This window comes from Osmerus mordax, chromosome 26, assembly GCF_038355195.1.
Source record: "Osmerus mordax isolate fOsmMor3 chromosome 26, fOsmMor3.pri, whole genome shotgun sequence".
Lineage (NCBI taxonomy): Eukaryota > Metazoa > Chordata > Actinopteri > Osmeriformes > Osmeridae > Osmerus > Osmerus mordax.
This window is the reverse complement of record NC_090075.1, coordinates 4,893,704-4,909,099: the sequence shown is the minus strand read 5'-3', so window position 1 is coordinate 4,909,099 and position 15,396 is coordinate 4,893,704. Positions and strand designations below refer to the sequence as shown.

Below are 15,396 nucleotides of genomic sequence, written 5' to 3'. Positions count from 1 at the left end.
CCTCTGTAACTTTTGCTAGAAAAGAGCAGTCATATCCATATTATCTCAGGTTTACCTTGAAATGAAGCGGTTTAGATGCTCAGCTGAGGGGTAGAATCTTACAGTATCTGTGTCTGAGGTTAATTTTGACATGTTTTCTGCATTCACACATCTATCTTTTACATACCTTTGTCTTTGATAGCGAATTATACAGTAGAGACAAAATCATTAGGCATTAAAGGGTGTTATGTCTTTTATTTTTATTTTGAGCACCTGAATTTTCAAAATCATAACATCCGTGTAACTGATTGATCTCATCCCAGTTTTCAGTGGTTTGAGGCCTGGGAAGGTCATTTTATTTTTTATTTTTACTTCAAATTGATGATTTGTATGGTTTAGTGGCAAACTCCACTGTGACTTGGAGCCTTGCAATGAATGCCTTCTTTTCTAATGTGCTACTGTAGTTTCAAACGGCTTTACTCCACAACTAAGCCGATTTCCCCCTTTTGGAGTAAGCTACTCTACATTGCAGTAGAGTACTGAACGCTGTTTGAAATCTTTCTATATTTATTAACTCTTGAAGTTCCTTCACAAGTGCAAAATAATGTGATTGTCAGGGCTTCATTGATATGAGGTCTGGTCTGTTACTTATGCATAACAATATCCCTTCTGGACAGCCTAGATCCTGTTCAGGTGTTGAAAGTGAACTTGAGGTCCCTTGACTACGCAAGCCGGTCCTTCACCTGGTCACCTGAAACTGTGGTATGGCATGGACCTGAATGTTAAACAAGTCCTTTATGATTTTTTTATGTGATGAGAGAGGTTGGTTCATATCTCCCAAAAAGGACACAGTCCTTGAGTAATAATACATGGAAAAGAATACTAGGAAATACATGAATCCGTTCTGAATAATGCAGCGTGTTTCTAATTCTACACGTCGAATGGGTGGGATATGCGGTGTGCATTTTCTACTCTTCTTCATGGTGGGTCACCGCAAATCTCCTTTCTTCTCTTGGGTAGGCCTCATTCAGCAGTCTGCTTGCTAACCATGTTTGCACGTGGAGGCTGTTCACTGTGGTAACACGCAAACACATTTTATTTTCTTAGCATTGTTGGGCGCCTTTGTTCTTTTGGGTAATTATGCCTTTTTAATTTCAAGAAATCAATGAAAGACTGCATTGAGACAGCTAAGCAAACTGAATTTACAAAGTCCAATACGAAAGTCTCGATGAGTCACTTTTGGAAAGCAATACAAGTTTGAATAGGGAAGGTTCAATAGGGAATAGGGTTCAGTTGGGAAGTCCAAAAACTTGTTTCACTGGCTTTGACCTTCCCTTCCTCAAGGGACACAGCGGAACGCAACGTAGCATGAAAAGTAAAGTGCTACGGGTGCCGCGAGAGGAATGTTTAAACATCCACCAGCCTGCTTTGGGTAATGCACCTTTCACCTGTGACGGATGGCCTGCCTTGGTCCCACGCATCAATATTAAGTGGCTCTCATCGACCACTTCCTAGGGGTGAATGAGTGAGCGTGGCTCGAGTCCTCTCCAGTAGCTGTATACTGTGCAAAATTGAGAAAACAGGCAAATTGGCTCCAAAAAAACATGCTGGAAGTCTGTGAGGAGAAGCACAAGTTCGTTCGATATCTCCCACAAAGCCACAGCTTTTCCCATCCTCCCATGCCACCCCCGCTCTGTGCCTGCACATGCCAGGACTGCGGGCCATGCGCTGGCGGGTCCCTGTGCATCAGTGCTGTTTGTCGCAGATGTTTCCACAGACAGGTTGCCCCTGAGATCCTGCCAGGGCTCCGGTGTTTCCCGCCACCATGCTGACAGAATGGGGCCTGGGTCCCCTCTTCTCTCATCAACGCAAGCCCCCACTCTTCTCCTTCTGTCTCTCGGGTTCTTCTACCTGATGCAGCTCCCCCCCCCCCTCTCTCTCCCTCTCCCCCTCCATCTCCTCTCCCTCCTGTCCTGGCAGGTTGTGGCCTGGTACATGCCAGAACCAGTGAAAGCCCTGAGCTGGACTGTGTGTGCTCTGGAGGCTTTAATTGCATTTTTCAGCCCAAATGCTCTCCCTGCCACCAATCCAGGAACAAATAGTTGTATTGCAACTCCTGTATGCCTGTGGAACAGAGAGCAAATAAACAGCAGAGAATGTCATAATTTAACCGAACGATGCAATCGTTTCGCTGGGTGCATAATACAGTTTCATTACTAATGCTAATGACTAGCCATACTATGACTAATAACTCTTTAGTAACTAAGTCCTCTCGTCTTGTGATTGCCAGCGTGGTGCAGCTGGACCAGTCCCACACCCCTGAGCCCCGCCACATCCTCACCCGTCACACCCTGCCCATCACAGACATCCACTGCGGCCTCATGGGACCTCAGGCTCGCGTTGCCACGGCGTCCCTGGATCAGACCGTCAAGGTGAGCGTTCTAGTTTGAAACTTGAAATGGTTACAACTCCAAAAAGCTGTTTGGAGTCATGTTTATTGATAGGTTGGCGTGATCGTGGATGCTGGATTTTTTTGGGGGTCTGGGATGCGGAATAGTATCGTATACATGTCGTATATATGGGTTGATGAAAATGGATGAGCATTTTAATAACATCACTGTTGTGACAGACATCTGCCAGATCTTTGTGTCAACAAACTGTCGAGACATATCCTCAGCCTGTCAGAACTGTATTATAGAATATTCTCCATTTTGATTGAGTCTCTCATGTACTCTAGAAATCAACCTTGTAGGCATAAAAACTAAAAGTATATTTTTTACAAACCATCTTATCGCAGCAGGTATGTCAGCTTATGACAGAAATTGCCAAGAAACACATACAAAATCATGAATACCTAATAAGCTACACCACAGGGTATTAAGTTTGAAACTTCATTCATCAATCCAACAAGCAAAACCCAAATGAATTGTAAAGCATCCTTTTAATTACGTGGACAATTAATGACATGAGTTTTACTAGTGAGTTTGACTACTTACCATGAGTTTTATTAGTTTCCACTTCCCCTGTCAAACATCGAACAGACCTTTAATTATATTTTAAATATGAAAGTGGCCAATGAGCTTCCTAAATGGAATGCGTACGTACATCACAATCTCATTCGGAGGGTAATGGAAGTTGACCCCGGAGCACTCGATGCCTTTCAAACGAAATTGGATTACAAATAATCAGTTCTCCTGGTTATGCAAAGTGTGGGGAGCCAGGTCACTCTGACTAGATTGAGAGGAGTGTCCTCATGTGGATCGATGCACCTCTGGGATGAATGGCCATCAGTTGGCGGTTTAACTGTATCTTATAATTGAATAGGAAAAATACTGCATTAGACGCCTTTTATTTTTATTTTTATTCTTTTACATGTCCGGTAACCATTCATTGTGCCATAAATACACAAATCAAGTCGTTATCTGTGTGTGTAAAAGTCAGCACCTAAAATGTTGTCTGGGTTTAGGCACACTATATTATCCTGCCATTTGGAAGCCCTACAGTACAATGTCTGACTTAACTGTGAACACCGGTGATGTGAACTCGCTTTTGTTTCTTTCCACAAGGAAGAGATTGAAGGTCATTCTAGCATGAAGCCAGCCGGTCACAGGCTCGTAGCCTTATCCTGCATTTCTCTTCCATTTTATTCACTGTGTGATTCAATCAATACTCTGCCAACCAGCTTTAAAGAATGTTTAGCTGTGTGTGGAGGCTGTGCCGGGCGCTGTGTCGAAGGGCACAGTAAGAAACGGGAACCACCGGAATGTTCCACAGCCTTCACAATACCAACGTTTGAGAGCACCTCAGGTTTGACAACCAACTTTTCCACCAGTGAATCCTTTACCTTTTCTTGTGCAATGTGCCCACCTAACTCTTCAGTAAAAACAGGGACCACGCATTGCTATGTTATTCGCTTCTAGGTCCGTGACAAATGTTTCCCATGTGAGGTACGAGGCAAAGCTGTTCAACAAATACAAATGACATCTCGTGGAGACGACGAGGCTGATTTAACAATAACGTTTATATGTAGTCATGAATGTCCAACAGCCATAAAGTTTGACAAAAGCCTTTAGAAGCTATGAGACAAGGTATTCCATGAGAGAGAGAGAGAGTGAGAGAAGCGTTTCGTCTATCCATCACGTCAAAGAACCTTCCGCGGAACTCTCATGCTCTTTGTCATTGACTTTGCGCTGATAGGATTTGTAATGAGGTAATCAGGCCTGTTAAACGACAACAGCAGGCATGACTGATCCAAGGGCTGTTCCCTGCAACGTTTGTTTTTTTGGAGATTTACTTTTTCGGGAATGGGGGCGTGACCAGATTTGATGGGCTGACGAGTTAGGAGCCAATGGCAGCGTGAGGTGCGGGATAGGGGAGTCTCTTGACGTTAGGGACCACGGGAGCTCAATGTCAGCGTCAATGCCGTTTGGACTCCCTGACAACCTGCGGCTCCCGGGGGGGCCTGGGGAGAGGGTGTCGTAAGGCCGGGAGAGGAGGCTGAGCGGTGAGGGAGTCGGGCTAGTAATCCGAAGGTTGCCAGTTCGATTCCCGGTCATGCAAACTGACATTGTGTCCTTGGGCAAGGCACTTCACCCTACTTGCCTCGGGGGAATGTCCCTGTACTTACTGTAAGTCGCTCTGGATAAGAGCGTCTGCTAAATGACTAAATGTAAATGTAGAGGAGGAACTGGATTTTGCAGACTAGTTCTGAAGAGGGTAGTGGTAGTGAGAGATGACTTATTGTTAATGCAGCGATGGGGACCAAAGAGTGTCGGCTTGTCAGACTTCTCGTCCGAACATGCCGTGATCAGATCACATTGTCTACTCCGCTTCCAAATATTCCCGACATAAGTCAATATCAAAGTTTTGAGCATTAAGAGTTGACAGCCATCATAACATGAAGTTTTCCACGCATAGATTCTACAAATACGAAATCATTTGGTTCCCTTGCGCGCCCCCCTCCTTATCCTGGGCGGCTCACCCTTTTGCCTCTTGGAATGTTTTAAGAGGGTCTTCAGGTTTCCTTCTATTCAATCATTATTTTTTGAATCTTTCTCTTCAGTGTGAATGTTTCCTCCAAACCTTTTCCCTCTGGCCCTTGAGGTGCAGGCATGCACACCTGCTGTGAATGCAAATATTAATTAAGCGATGAAGGCAAGTAGTGTGAACAGAATAAGCCCTTGTGCTCTGTGTTTGATGTCTGTCTCTCTTTCCCCTGCCCTCTACTTCCATCTCCTGAGACTGAGAGAGAAAGGGAGTGCCAGAGAGAGAGTGTGCGGGAGAGAGTGTGCGGGAGAGTGAGCGGGAGAGTGTGCGGGAGAGTGAGCGGGAGAGTGAGCGGGAGAGTGAGCGGGAGAGTGAGCGGGAGAGTGAGCGGGAGAGTGAGCGGGAGAGTGAGCGGGAGAGAGAGCGGGAGAGAGAGCGGGAGAGAGAGCGGGAGAGAGAGCGGGAGAGAGAGCGGGAGAGAGAGCGGGAGAGAGAGCGGGAGAGAGAGGTGTGTCTGAAAGAGAGGAGCGTGTCTCCACACTGCTCTCATGCGAGGCCTCAACGCTCTGATTAGCTTTTTGACTTGCTGCGGTGACTGGCTGACAGCTACCAGCAGCTCAGTGATGAAATCGCTCTCAGACTTTCTTTTGGCCAGCGCTCCTATCGATTCGTTATAGATAGAACGCCATCTTGCTGGCGGCTGACACAACTCTTGGAAAACATAGCAACATTTCAGTTTGTCGAGGCCAGTTGAGTGAGTTCAAAACATCCCCTCCCCGTCACCGTGTTTACCTACGTTTAACCAGGCTGGGGATTCTTATTTAATGCCTGCTTAGCCTTCACATGAACTGTGTCTATGTATTAAGGTGCTTTGTTGACAGAAGTTAAGCACAGGTGATGATCATTTTGTAGTGTAGTGGCATGTTCCGTGTATTCTGTGTTTTTCTACCTGTAAAATCCTCAGTCCTTCTTCATGCCGAAGGAGCGGCAGGAGATGCAAGTATTCCTCTGAAATGGGATGGTAATGCGCATGGATCAGTGGACGATTGATCATGGTCTTGTCTCGTTTCATCTCTAAGAGTCGCGTTGCAAATGATCCGTGAACAACATTAGACACCTGCTCAGGGCAGGAACAATCTTTTGAACAATGTCCCTGTCCATGAATTGTGCAATGGAGTCAGCTCTAATGAACGTCTTTTTATTCAATGCTTCATTCTTGTGTTCTCTTAATAAAGTACTCGTCATTCATATCAAATTGCCAGACAACTGGTGAACACACTCTGGATGTATCTGCTGGACCTGGAAGGGGTACTGGATGGCTTGATGTACATAAGCCATCCAGTACCTTGTTTACATTTAGTTGTAATGGGTATCAGCTTATTGAAGTCGTTAAATATTGATTAAGACAGTCTGGTGTAATCATAAATACAGTGGGCCACTGTACATAAGTATGAAGAGCTTCTCACCCTGAAAGAATGATTTATTTAGACATTTTCGAACGCCCTACATTGGGAGAGGAACATGGAGGACAGGAAATGATTTGTTACAATAGGATACAGATATCATCAAAGTTTAATAAATGGCCCAAGTGGGGCTTTGATAATTATGACTCAGCTTTTCTTCCCAGTGGGTTTGTAGTTAATTGACAGGCGGGGGTAGACTCCGTCCCCTTTCATTTTGAAAATGGTATCTTAGCACCATCACGGCAGAATGAGCAGTGCACCATCTTCAGTACTTATTGCCAATATGACGGCTAGTATCACTTTTTTTTTTATTGGGCTAATGTTCATACATTTATTATTTTGAGTGATTCACACAACTTGATTGCATATTTGTTAGGTATGAAACAAGGAAGAAAACTGTGCTATCGTGAAGTTAATGTTTGTAAATTCTATATAGTTGGTCTTGAGTTTTTATGATTGAACATAAAAGAAGGTGGCTGTGTAGAGAGGATATCTTCATTACAAAAAGATCAAAGGTCAAACAATCCTCTCGTTGCAAGGCCTACTTTTATTAAACAAGTTTCGTTGCATGTGCAAAATTAATGCACTTCATTATTATTTTGTACAGTGGCCAAAAGTTCCCTTTTTTATTTGGCCTAATTTTGCCCTGAAGTACTCTTCCTTTGTCTTGGCTAAATATTATTCCTGTTCCTTCTAGATCAAATTGGTCAGCTCCTCATGGCATCATGTTCAATATCATCAGCTTCTCTATGGATTAGAGGCTGTCAGTCTCTTCTGATAAATATCTCCCTCCCTGTAGACGACAGGGAGTTGGATCGTTGGCTAAAGGAGAAGTGGAGGTCACGCCGGAGAACAGAGCTTATTAGCAAGGAGGAGAGGCTTTCGATAGCTTTCCAACCCTGACAGAATGTGTAAACCCTCCTTTCCCTCTAAAGAAGGTTGAATCATCACGAGTCAATGTGATGGAGGTATTCTGAGGAAACATTTTACAACAATTTTATAACATTTTATTAGTTGCTGCAAATGGTGGTCAACAGGATGTTATGGTTGGTTGTCTAATTCTTAAGAACATCATAATATAATCTTAGTATAACATCCATTTATATGTTTAAAAGGCCCTCTATCCAGGGCTGTTAAATCATTGTTTTTGTATTGTGGGGTAAATCACTGAAAAGGCATTCCTTATATAAAACTTGCCTCAAGTCACCAACCCTACTTTTTCTTACTTTACGATCCAAAAATCTGTTACCTCAGCTGTTCCCCCCAGTTCCCCCCCCCCCTCCCTGTTCTCCACAAGCTGTAGTAATGAATTAGCTTGGGGTTTGATGAATGACCATCTAGATCTTGGCAAAAAAATGTTAGGTGTCATAACCACTAAATGATTTGATCTATCTATGTCATTAAGTTGAGTCTGGAACAGAAATGTGCAGAGGTTCTGCAGACTGAGATGGATTTTAGAGCCTTGAGATGTGAAACGGCCCACCCCTTAAAGACAGACAGGGTCATGATCTTCGTTGTAGCGTGTGCCCAGCCAACACACACCTCGCTGTTACTCTATTTTTTAACCTCGCTTTCTCATTATTTAACTTGAAACGTCAAACTTAAAATGGTATGGATTTGGTCACTCTTCATACCTAGACGTTTACAAATGTTAGGCTAATCTCTCTCTCTTCCTTCTAGCTCTGGGAGCTGTCATCGGGCGAGTTGCTCCTGTCTGTCCTGTTTGATGTGGGCATCATGTCAGTCACCTTTGACCCCTGCGAGTACTGTCTCTTCTCCGGCGGCAGTGACGGCAACATATTTCAAGTGTCCCTGTGCAGCCAGGTAAGTCTTGTGTTCTGTCTGCAAACCTTAGCCTGGACATTTATCCTTGAACCTCGACTGATTAATGTCCCTGTAATGCTGATGTTTAAAGATGACTGTTCACTTCTTTTCAAAATATTACTTTGTCATCTTTTACAGGTAGTGTTCTATTACGTCCTATAATTGTTGTTGTAACAAGTCGTTTATTCTGTATACATAGGGTTGACAGTTACGATTTATTGCAGAGGACTTTTTAAACAAGGCCTGTTAACATATCTTTAAAATTCACCTGACACTTCATTTCATGTCTCAATAAGGTATACTCTGAAAGCATACATAATGTAGCTGTAACAATGTATTTCATTTAATGTATTATAAATGTGCTTTTTTGTACTTGTTTACCTGCTTGTGTTTTGCTAGCTGTGGGCAGTTGTGCAGACCAAGGAAAAATAACATAAGCAGCTGTCCTGCCAGGCTGAAAGATCACTCTACAAAGTTTATAGCCTTAGGTTTTGATATGTGGCATACCTGCATGACAGTTGGCTCTAGGGATTTTTATATTCATGTGTCATTATTTTGGATTCATAACGCTTGATGTCAAAACCAGCAGTGCATATTAATAAAGATTCCTTTAGAACAAAATCTGAAAAATGTAAGAAACCGCAAACAAACATTGAGCTAACTTCGTTGCCTTATAAGATAAAATCGGTGTTTAGTTTTTTCACATAAAAGCACAAAGAATATCCCCTTGAGGTCAAAACAGTTGAGAAACAGGAATGTGCATCAACAAGGTAAAATAATCCATCACCTGTCAGTTGCCCCTAAATGTAAAGTTAACCCTACTTCTTTTATGTGAAGTCCCAAGGTAACTTGGAAAATTCCTAGTTATTTTTTGTGTCTTGTTAGTGTCTTAGAATATCATATGGGGTCTCTGTAATGGACGTAAAGCTCCTTAATGTCCTTTCAGAGCTGACATAGTTAGTTTTCAAAGTTTGTTGGCAAAAACTCTGATGGTTGAGTCACGATACACTCTTAAGTAAACCAAACTGCGAGGAAAGTCGAGTGATAAACTTTACTCTAGTACTGTAATCCCCCCATCATTCTTGATGCTGCCATTTTTTGTGTGTGTACTGAGCAGAGCTTCGTCAGATGCTGGGGAGGGGAATGGCCAATAACTGTAACCAAAAAAAAAATCTATTTGTTCTGTGAAATCATTGTGTCTTCATCACTATGGTCTAGTCTATTGCTTTGACAAGCACTTTATAAGCACCGCAGTGAGAGGAATCCTCCTCAAGCATTTGGCAGGAAAGTTGCGGAGGCAAATGTAAGTGAAACGATCTAGCATGTTTTGATGTGTTATTGATGTAAGTCAGCAGGGGTCGTCCTGAGCATTCAATGCTCACCCCCACCTCCGGTTAATGAAATGTAATAAAATCACAAAAAACGTTCATTAGTTTCCATTACAGAACAACTCAAACCTCTTTTAAAACTTCTCTCACCCCGGCCCCTTGCAGCAGCGTCAAAACTGGGAACCGAAATGAGTCACTAGGCAGGTCTGATCCCCCCCCCCCCCCCCCCCCCAAGGCACCCACATCACGATAGACGCATCACGCCTTCCTCCTATCCTCCCTGCTACTCCAGCAGGTTCAGATGGAGGGCCCCCAGTTGAGGCTTAGAAACTGCTGAAAGCCTCTGGAACTCTCTCACCCCATTTGCATGTCACGTTTGCATGATCCATCGCATTACGCTTCCATATGCAGCATCACATTAGTTTGTCATGCCCTCGCCCGCCTTTTCCCCTTCATACCACAACTGGTGGCACATGCTCGTAAAACATCTTTACAGCTGGTTTTCCCTCTCCTAAAGGGGTTAGTGTAGTGTAGTGTAGAGTCAAATCATCACTGTCTAGCAGGGTCTGACTAATTAGTTCTCCCACTTACAACGTTGGGCCTGTAGGTCTTAAGTCTACTTCCCCACTAATGTGAAGACGCCGTGGGTTCAAGGCAGCAGGGGAGGGTAAAACCAGGATAGATTGATTAAATTGAATGCTATACTTGACATGATGAAAAGTGAAAGTGCTGCAAAAATACTGTATAAAATGAGGGGCAGTAAGAAAATGTCACTTGCTAAGATTTCTTAAAATATTGTGTAATTTACTTAAAATCAAGTCACGAGATAAGCCAACTCGAAACAAATCCAGCTTGGTTTATAGATGATCACACTCGGATGGAGAGTTTTTGCTGTGTGTGCTTTCCTACTAATGGGACGACGCCCGTAATGTAGCACGGGTTTTTACGAAGCAGGAAAAGAAACCGGACAGATTTTTTTAAATTTTATTGAATGCTGTACTTGACGTGAAAAGTAAATAGTCCTTTGGGCTACAGCGGTAAGAGTCAGCAGACAGTGTGTGAAACTCTGGAGGGATTAGAGAGGGTCTGTGAAGGGTCCAACTCAATCTCTCGTTGTTGTTTTACCACTGGTCTTTATTCAGGCGTTTTATCTTTACCTTGTCAGCTTTGACTGGAATGGAATGGGTTTGACATCCGGAAGAATGGCTGCCAAGTCATAGATGAAACATTCGATGAAAGATTGAACGTAAATCATCTAATGGATTCATATTGAAGTTGTCTTTAAGTCTGGCTCGCAGCAATTATTGATACGGAACTGACCAGGTCAAGACTTGCTCAAGCGCTGCTCAATTGACTTTAACTTCTAACAGCCGTCTGCTTGAACTTAATTATTTAGGTAAGCTATCCTCCTGAGGATCAATTGGATAGTAATTAAAGTAATTGGAGAGAAGCCTGCCCTTAGAGCCTCAGGTGTAAGTGGAAAGTACAATTGATTATTTTTAATAAAGAAGAAAATGTGTTTGCAATTAAAATGTAGGAATTGAGTTAAATACTCTGTATTCTGCAGCACACCTACGCTACCTTGGCTAGGATTAAAGATATCGTCAGTGTGGTTAAATTTCAGCTTTTTATTTTGGCCTTACTTTTTAAGCTCAAACGCTTCATCCTCCCCCTGGCCGCCCCGAGCTCTCATGGTATAATGATCTCATTATGCCGCGCTCTCTGTCATTCACTCTAAAGGGATTCCAGTTAATCTGAAAGTCATTCTTTCCGTTTTTGTGATTGAGAATGGATATCATGTTGTTTTCCTTCCGGAAAGATTTGCATTTTGATGCATAGTTTCTCACTTCCCTTTCCTTTTTTCGTTTGTTGGTTTAATCCCATAAGCTCATGAGCTGTGATAAAGATGTTGGCTCTCTTTCTCGCTCAAACGACTTGTCTTTGGGACTTGTTGAGAGTCGTGAGTTGACAGAAGTACACTAGGATTGCTTTGGGTCATCAGGCCTTAAAGCTAGCACTTGCCTTTGGGAATATGTGGAAATTGTGGATTCCTGTGATGGTCTAAAATGTTGTTATACTGTGGACAGAGAGGATACCTAGCTGGAGCTGGTATATAGAGTTCTCCAATGCAGCAAGGTCTGCCAGTCATCGAAGAATGTCGTTTTTTTCCTCGACCACAGAAGTTACATTTTGATGTTGTTTGAACCCTGCATAAACCCTGTTGGTAAGCTTTAGTTTCTGTATTAATACGAGAACGTTTTTTCTCGTCTCACATTGTAGCTTAGATATTATGTTGAGCATTATGTCATCTTTCTGCCGGCTCTGCACGAAGGCTTTCAAAAAATATTGTTGGTTTTTCCAGCAGGAGTTTTCCTGCTCCCGTAATTGTGCTGTTTACCCAAATGGAGAGCCATTTTTTATTTCCTAGACAGCCTAAAGTGCCCATGGATTGTTGTTAAATAAAGCGGATTTCATACCCCAGCCATAGCCATTTGATACCCTGGGCAGAACTGACTATGTGATGAGTGTTTCAATGCAAGGCAGGCTTTAACTCCACCAGTTGGGGAGATGAAGGCTGCATCTGAACGGGTGCTCTGTTGTTCTGTATTTTTTTTTTTTATACATTTAATCTTTCCAATACTTTTTTTATTTGTATATATTGGTAAGATACTAAATACTTAGTATCGTTAGTAATGGAGTAATAGATGTTACGGATTTGTGCACTAGATTTTTTGCAGTTTAAGAGGTTTGCATATTTATATATATTACATTCCTTCTGAGTGGATTAGAGTAATTACCGTTTTTCACCCCCTTTTAATGTTTAACTTAATCTACTGTTGGTGTTAATCTACTGGAATTACAGAGGATGATTGCCCCATCCTTAAAAGTAATATGGTCATTTCTGCAGATGTATTCCAGTCAAATCCAAGCATGTACACAAACAGACAGAATAAATGAATAAGTGGGGCTCTGGCCAGAAGTCGTTCCCTTTTAAGTCCACTTGTCATGTTTAATTGAGTGCCATGAAAGCTAGCAGAGTAGACGTGATGTAATGATTTGAGTCGGTCATGGTCAAATCCAGTCCCCCCCCCACCCCCACCACCCACTGCCTATCTGACGCAACCTATTCCTTCATTAATGCAATTAAGTCAATCGAAAAAAACATTTAGCAGCCAAATGGGGGGCCAAAAATGTAGCAACTTAATGGCAGGAGAGGGAGGTAAATGTCTACCTGAGATGCAAGCGAATTTGGCTAAAAAAGAAAATAACAATTTATCCTCCAACTTTTGTATTTTGGTCGAAACTGTGACGTGTGTGTGTGTGTGTATATCAATATTCGTTTCCCTCTGATCTTCAGGGCCTGACTCGGGATAAGACCTTCCAGTCCGACAATGAGGGAAACCAAGTTTTCAAAGGACACAGGTAGGAGTCTCTCACAGGGGGCAAGGACAGGCTACGCATGGACTGGGCCATAGAGGGGAGGGCACAGCGTTTTGGTGCTTTACCTGCTGGGTGGCTGTTTCGATGGCTTTCAGATACCCTTACGGTATCCTTGCAGAATACATTTTGTATAAGGCACCAGGTGCAGCTAGCTACTCAGGCGTCCTAATCTCTCATCCCGTATGGTACCTGGGTCTGTCACACATGTGAACTGAGTCCATGATGACGGCTGGGGAACTACACTGGGGGACTGCAGAACTTTACTTGGTGAATGTCAAGAAGCTTGGAGCCTCGGAGTTGAGTGAAGGTGCCTTGTGTCATTCGGTAGCTGCATATGCCTGGTTTTTGTTCTCATACCTGGAAGGCAAACACATTAGGTTAATTAGGTTGCCAGTAATGTGCAAACAGAAATGCACAAGGTATGTGATGGATTTCTGCAAAATAACTGAAAAGTTATAGATTTTGTTTTACAGTAATGGCTTTTTTTGGGGGGGGGGAGTACATTCAGTGATGGATAATATTCATGAATAGTGAAGGCCCTGGTCATCTTTGAGAATGTCCGCAATATGGATTCAGGAAATCAGAACGAATGGTGTAATTTTGGACTTCTCAAACTCAAGACATTTGAATTCTTTGTTCCCCCTTTTTCTTTTCTTTTCTCAGCAAACCGATTTTAAAATCACTGTGATTTAAGTATATTTAAGCAAGTAAATTCAAAAGTATCAACATTCCATCAAATGTTTGTTTCTTCTTTCTTCATCAGGAGCCTTGTGACATGCCTGTCAGTGTCGATGGATGGCACTGTTCTCCTGTCAGGCTCTCATGACGAGACTGCGAGACTGTGGGACATCCAGAGCAAGCAGAATATCCGCAGCATCAACCACAAAGGTGAATTTTCCTCCTGTCTGCTTACCTCTGTCTGCCCCCCCCCCCCGCCACTAAATTTAGTTGTCATTAGCATCCCTTTCATTAGCAGATGATGGCGATGTCAAAATAACCATGCCAACATTCAGTGTCATGATTATAAGGTCACTGAATTGAGTTAGCTGAAGGCCCAAATGACTTATCCTAGAAATTAGTGCCAAATTACCGCGACAAGGAATTGGTGCCAGAATTACAGAGACTCATAAGGAGGTTGTAGCGATGTTCGACGGAAATGTGCAGTAAGTACACCTAATTAAACGTTTCATCATGGCGCCCCCTTTGCCAGACTTCACGGGGCCGTGAAACAGTAAAAAAAGTTTGACATTGCTGTCAAAACTATCGTTTGGATTCTAATTACTCCATGTCACAGGTTCCATGGTCCAGTTTGAAAAGTCAACCAGGCAGCAGATTAGACTAAATGTGGGCCTGTTGGTGGCAGTCTCTAGTCCATCAGTCAGCCACATAGGATGCAGTACATCTCAGAGGCTCTTAAATCTTCCCTAACCCTCCTCACAGTCCCTCCCTTGTCTTATGTGAGTCGCCAGGGGGGTTTCAGGCTGTAGTTAAGATGTCAAAAGGTCTCAATCTCTCCTCGCAGCAGAGCTCCAGAGCTCCACTCAGTCTCTGCAGCTCTGTACGATAGCAGTGTCTGTTACGGCCCCTCCCGCCCAAGACCTGCCTGATCAAGGAGGCAATTAAAAAACCGTCTCGCTGGCCCCTTCGCTCCGCACATTTCCCATCCCTCTGTGCTAAGCTCCGTGGCGCAACCAACACAAATCGGGGAGCGGCGGCGGAAAATTAGCTTGGAAAATTAAGTTGGTGCTCGCAGTGCGCCGGAGAGCAACACGTCACTTTGATATGAGCGTTTTTCGTCACGTAAGGGTGAAATGCCGCCCAATAAAGGTGAGCAGGGAAATACGTTGTCGTCTTGGGGGAACACATTGGTACACCATTACTGGGGCCAGCCCTTCATTTACAGTCCGCCAGATTGTAAGGAAAGGGCATTAGTGTCATTGACTGCTTCACTGGATACACTCCGAAAGGAACGGGCAAAATTGGGAGCCCTTTCTGTGTGATAATAGTTAATCTGCTAGCGACAGATAATTACTTACTTTCCAGGTGGTTGACCCTCTTCATAAACGTTGGAGAATGCGAGCTTGAGTCCAAGGGGGGTCTCCATGTTGAACTTGGCCAGAGTTTTCTTCTTCCTCATAAATAGAAGAGGAACTTTTATCTCTTTCTCTAATACAGACAAGCACCTTAATCATAAACCCACAGGTTATCGTAACCGGCGTTCTGAGCCTCTGTGCCGGGAACAAACTGAAGTCTGGCGTCTGTTGCTCATGGGTCCAGGGTAAAGTAACGACCGAGTATTTAGATTTCAAACAACCCCCCCCCCCCCCCCTCCCTCTGCTGTCTGTGTTGCTCCTCCTGCGTGGATGAAACTGCCA

The 15,396-nt window shown here is 43.4% G+C and overlaps 1 protein-coding gene across 2 annotated transcripts in view; it reads left to right on the top strand.

Annotated features, from left to right (window-relative positions):
• Positions 1 to 15,396, top strand: part of wdr18 (WD repeat domain 18) — a 30,430-nt gene that overhangs the window by 2,047 nt on the left and 12,987 nt on the right. For both annotated transcript variants that reach the window (XR_010875039.1, XM_067229846.1), the window contains exons 4-7: positions 2,270 to 2,411; positions 8,109 to 8,252; positions 12,939 to 13,003; positions 13,785 to 13,909. Coding sequence is in view for 1 of the 2 variants with exons in the window: in XM_067229846.1 (XP_067085947.1) it covers positions 2,270 to 2,411; positions 8,109 to 8,252; positions 12,939 to 13,003; positions 13,785 to 13,909 (476 nt within the window). In the remaining variant the exon portion in view is untranslated. The remainder of the gene's footprint in view (positions 1 to 2,269; positions 2,412 to 8,108; positions 8,253 to 12,938; positions 13,004 to 13,784; positions 13,910 to 15,396) is intronic.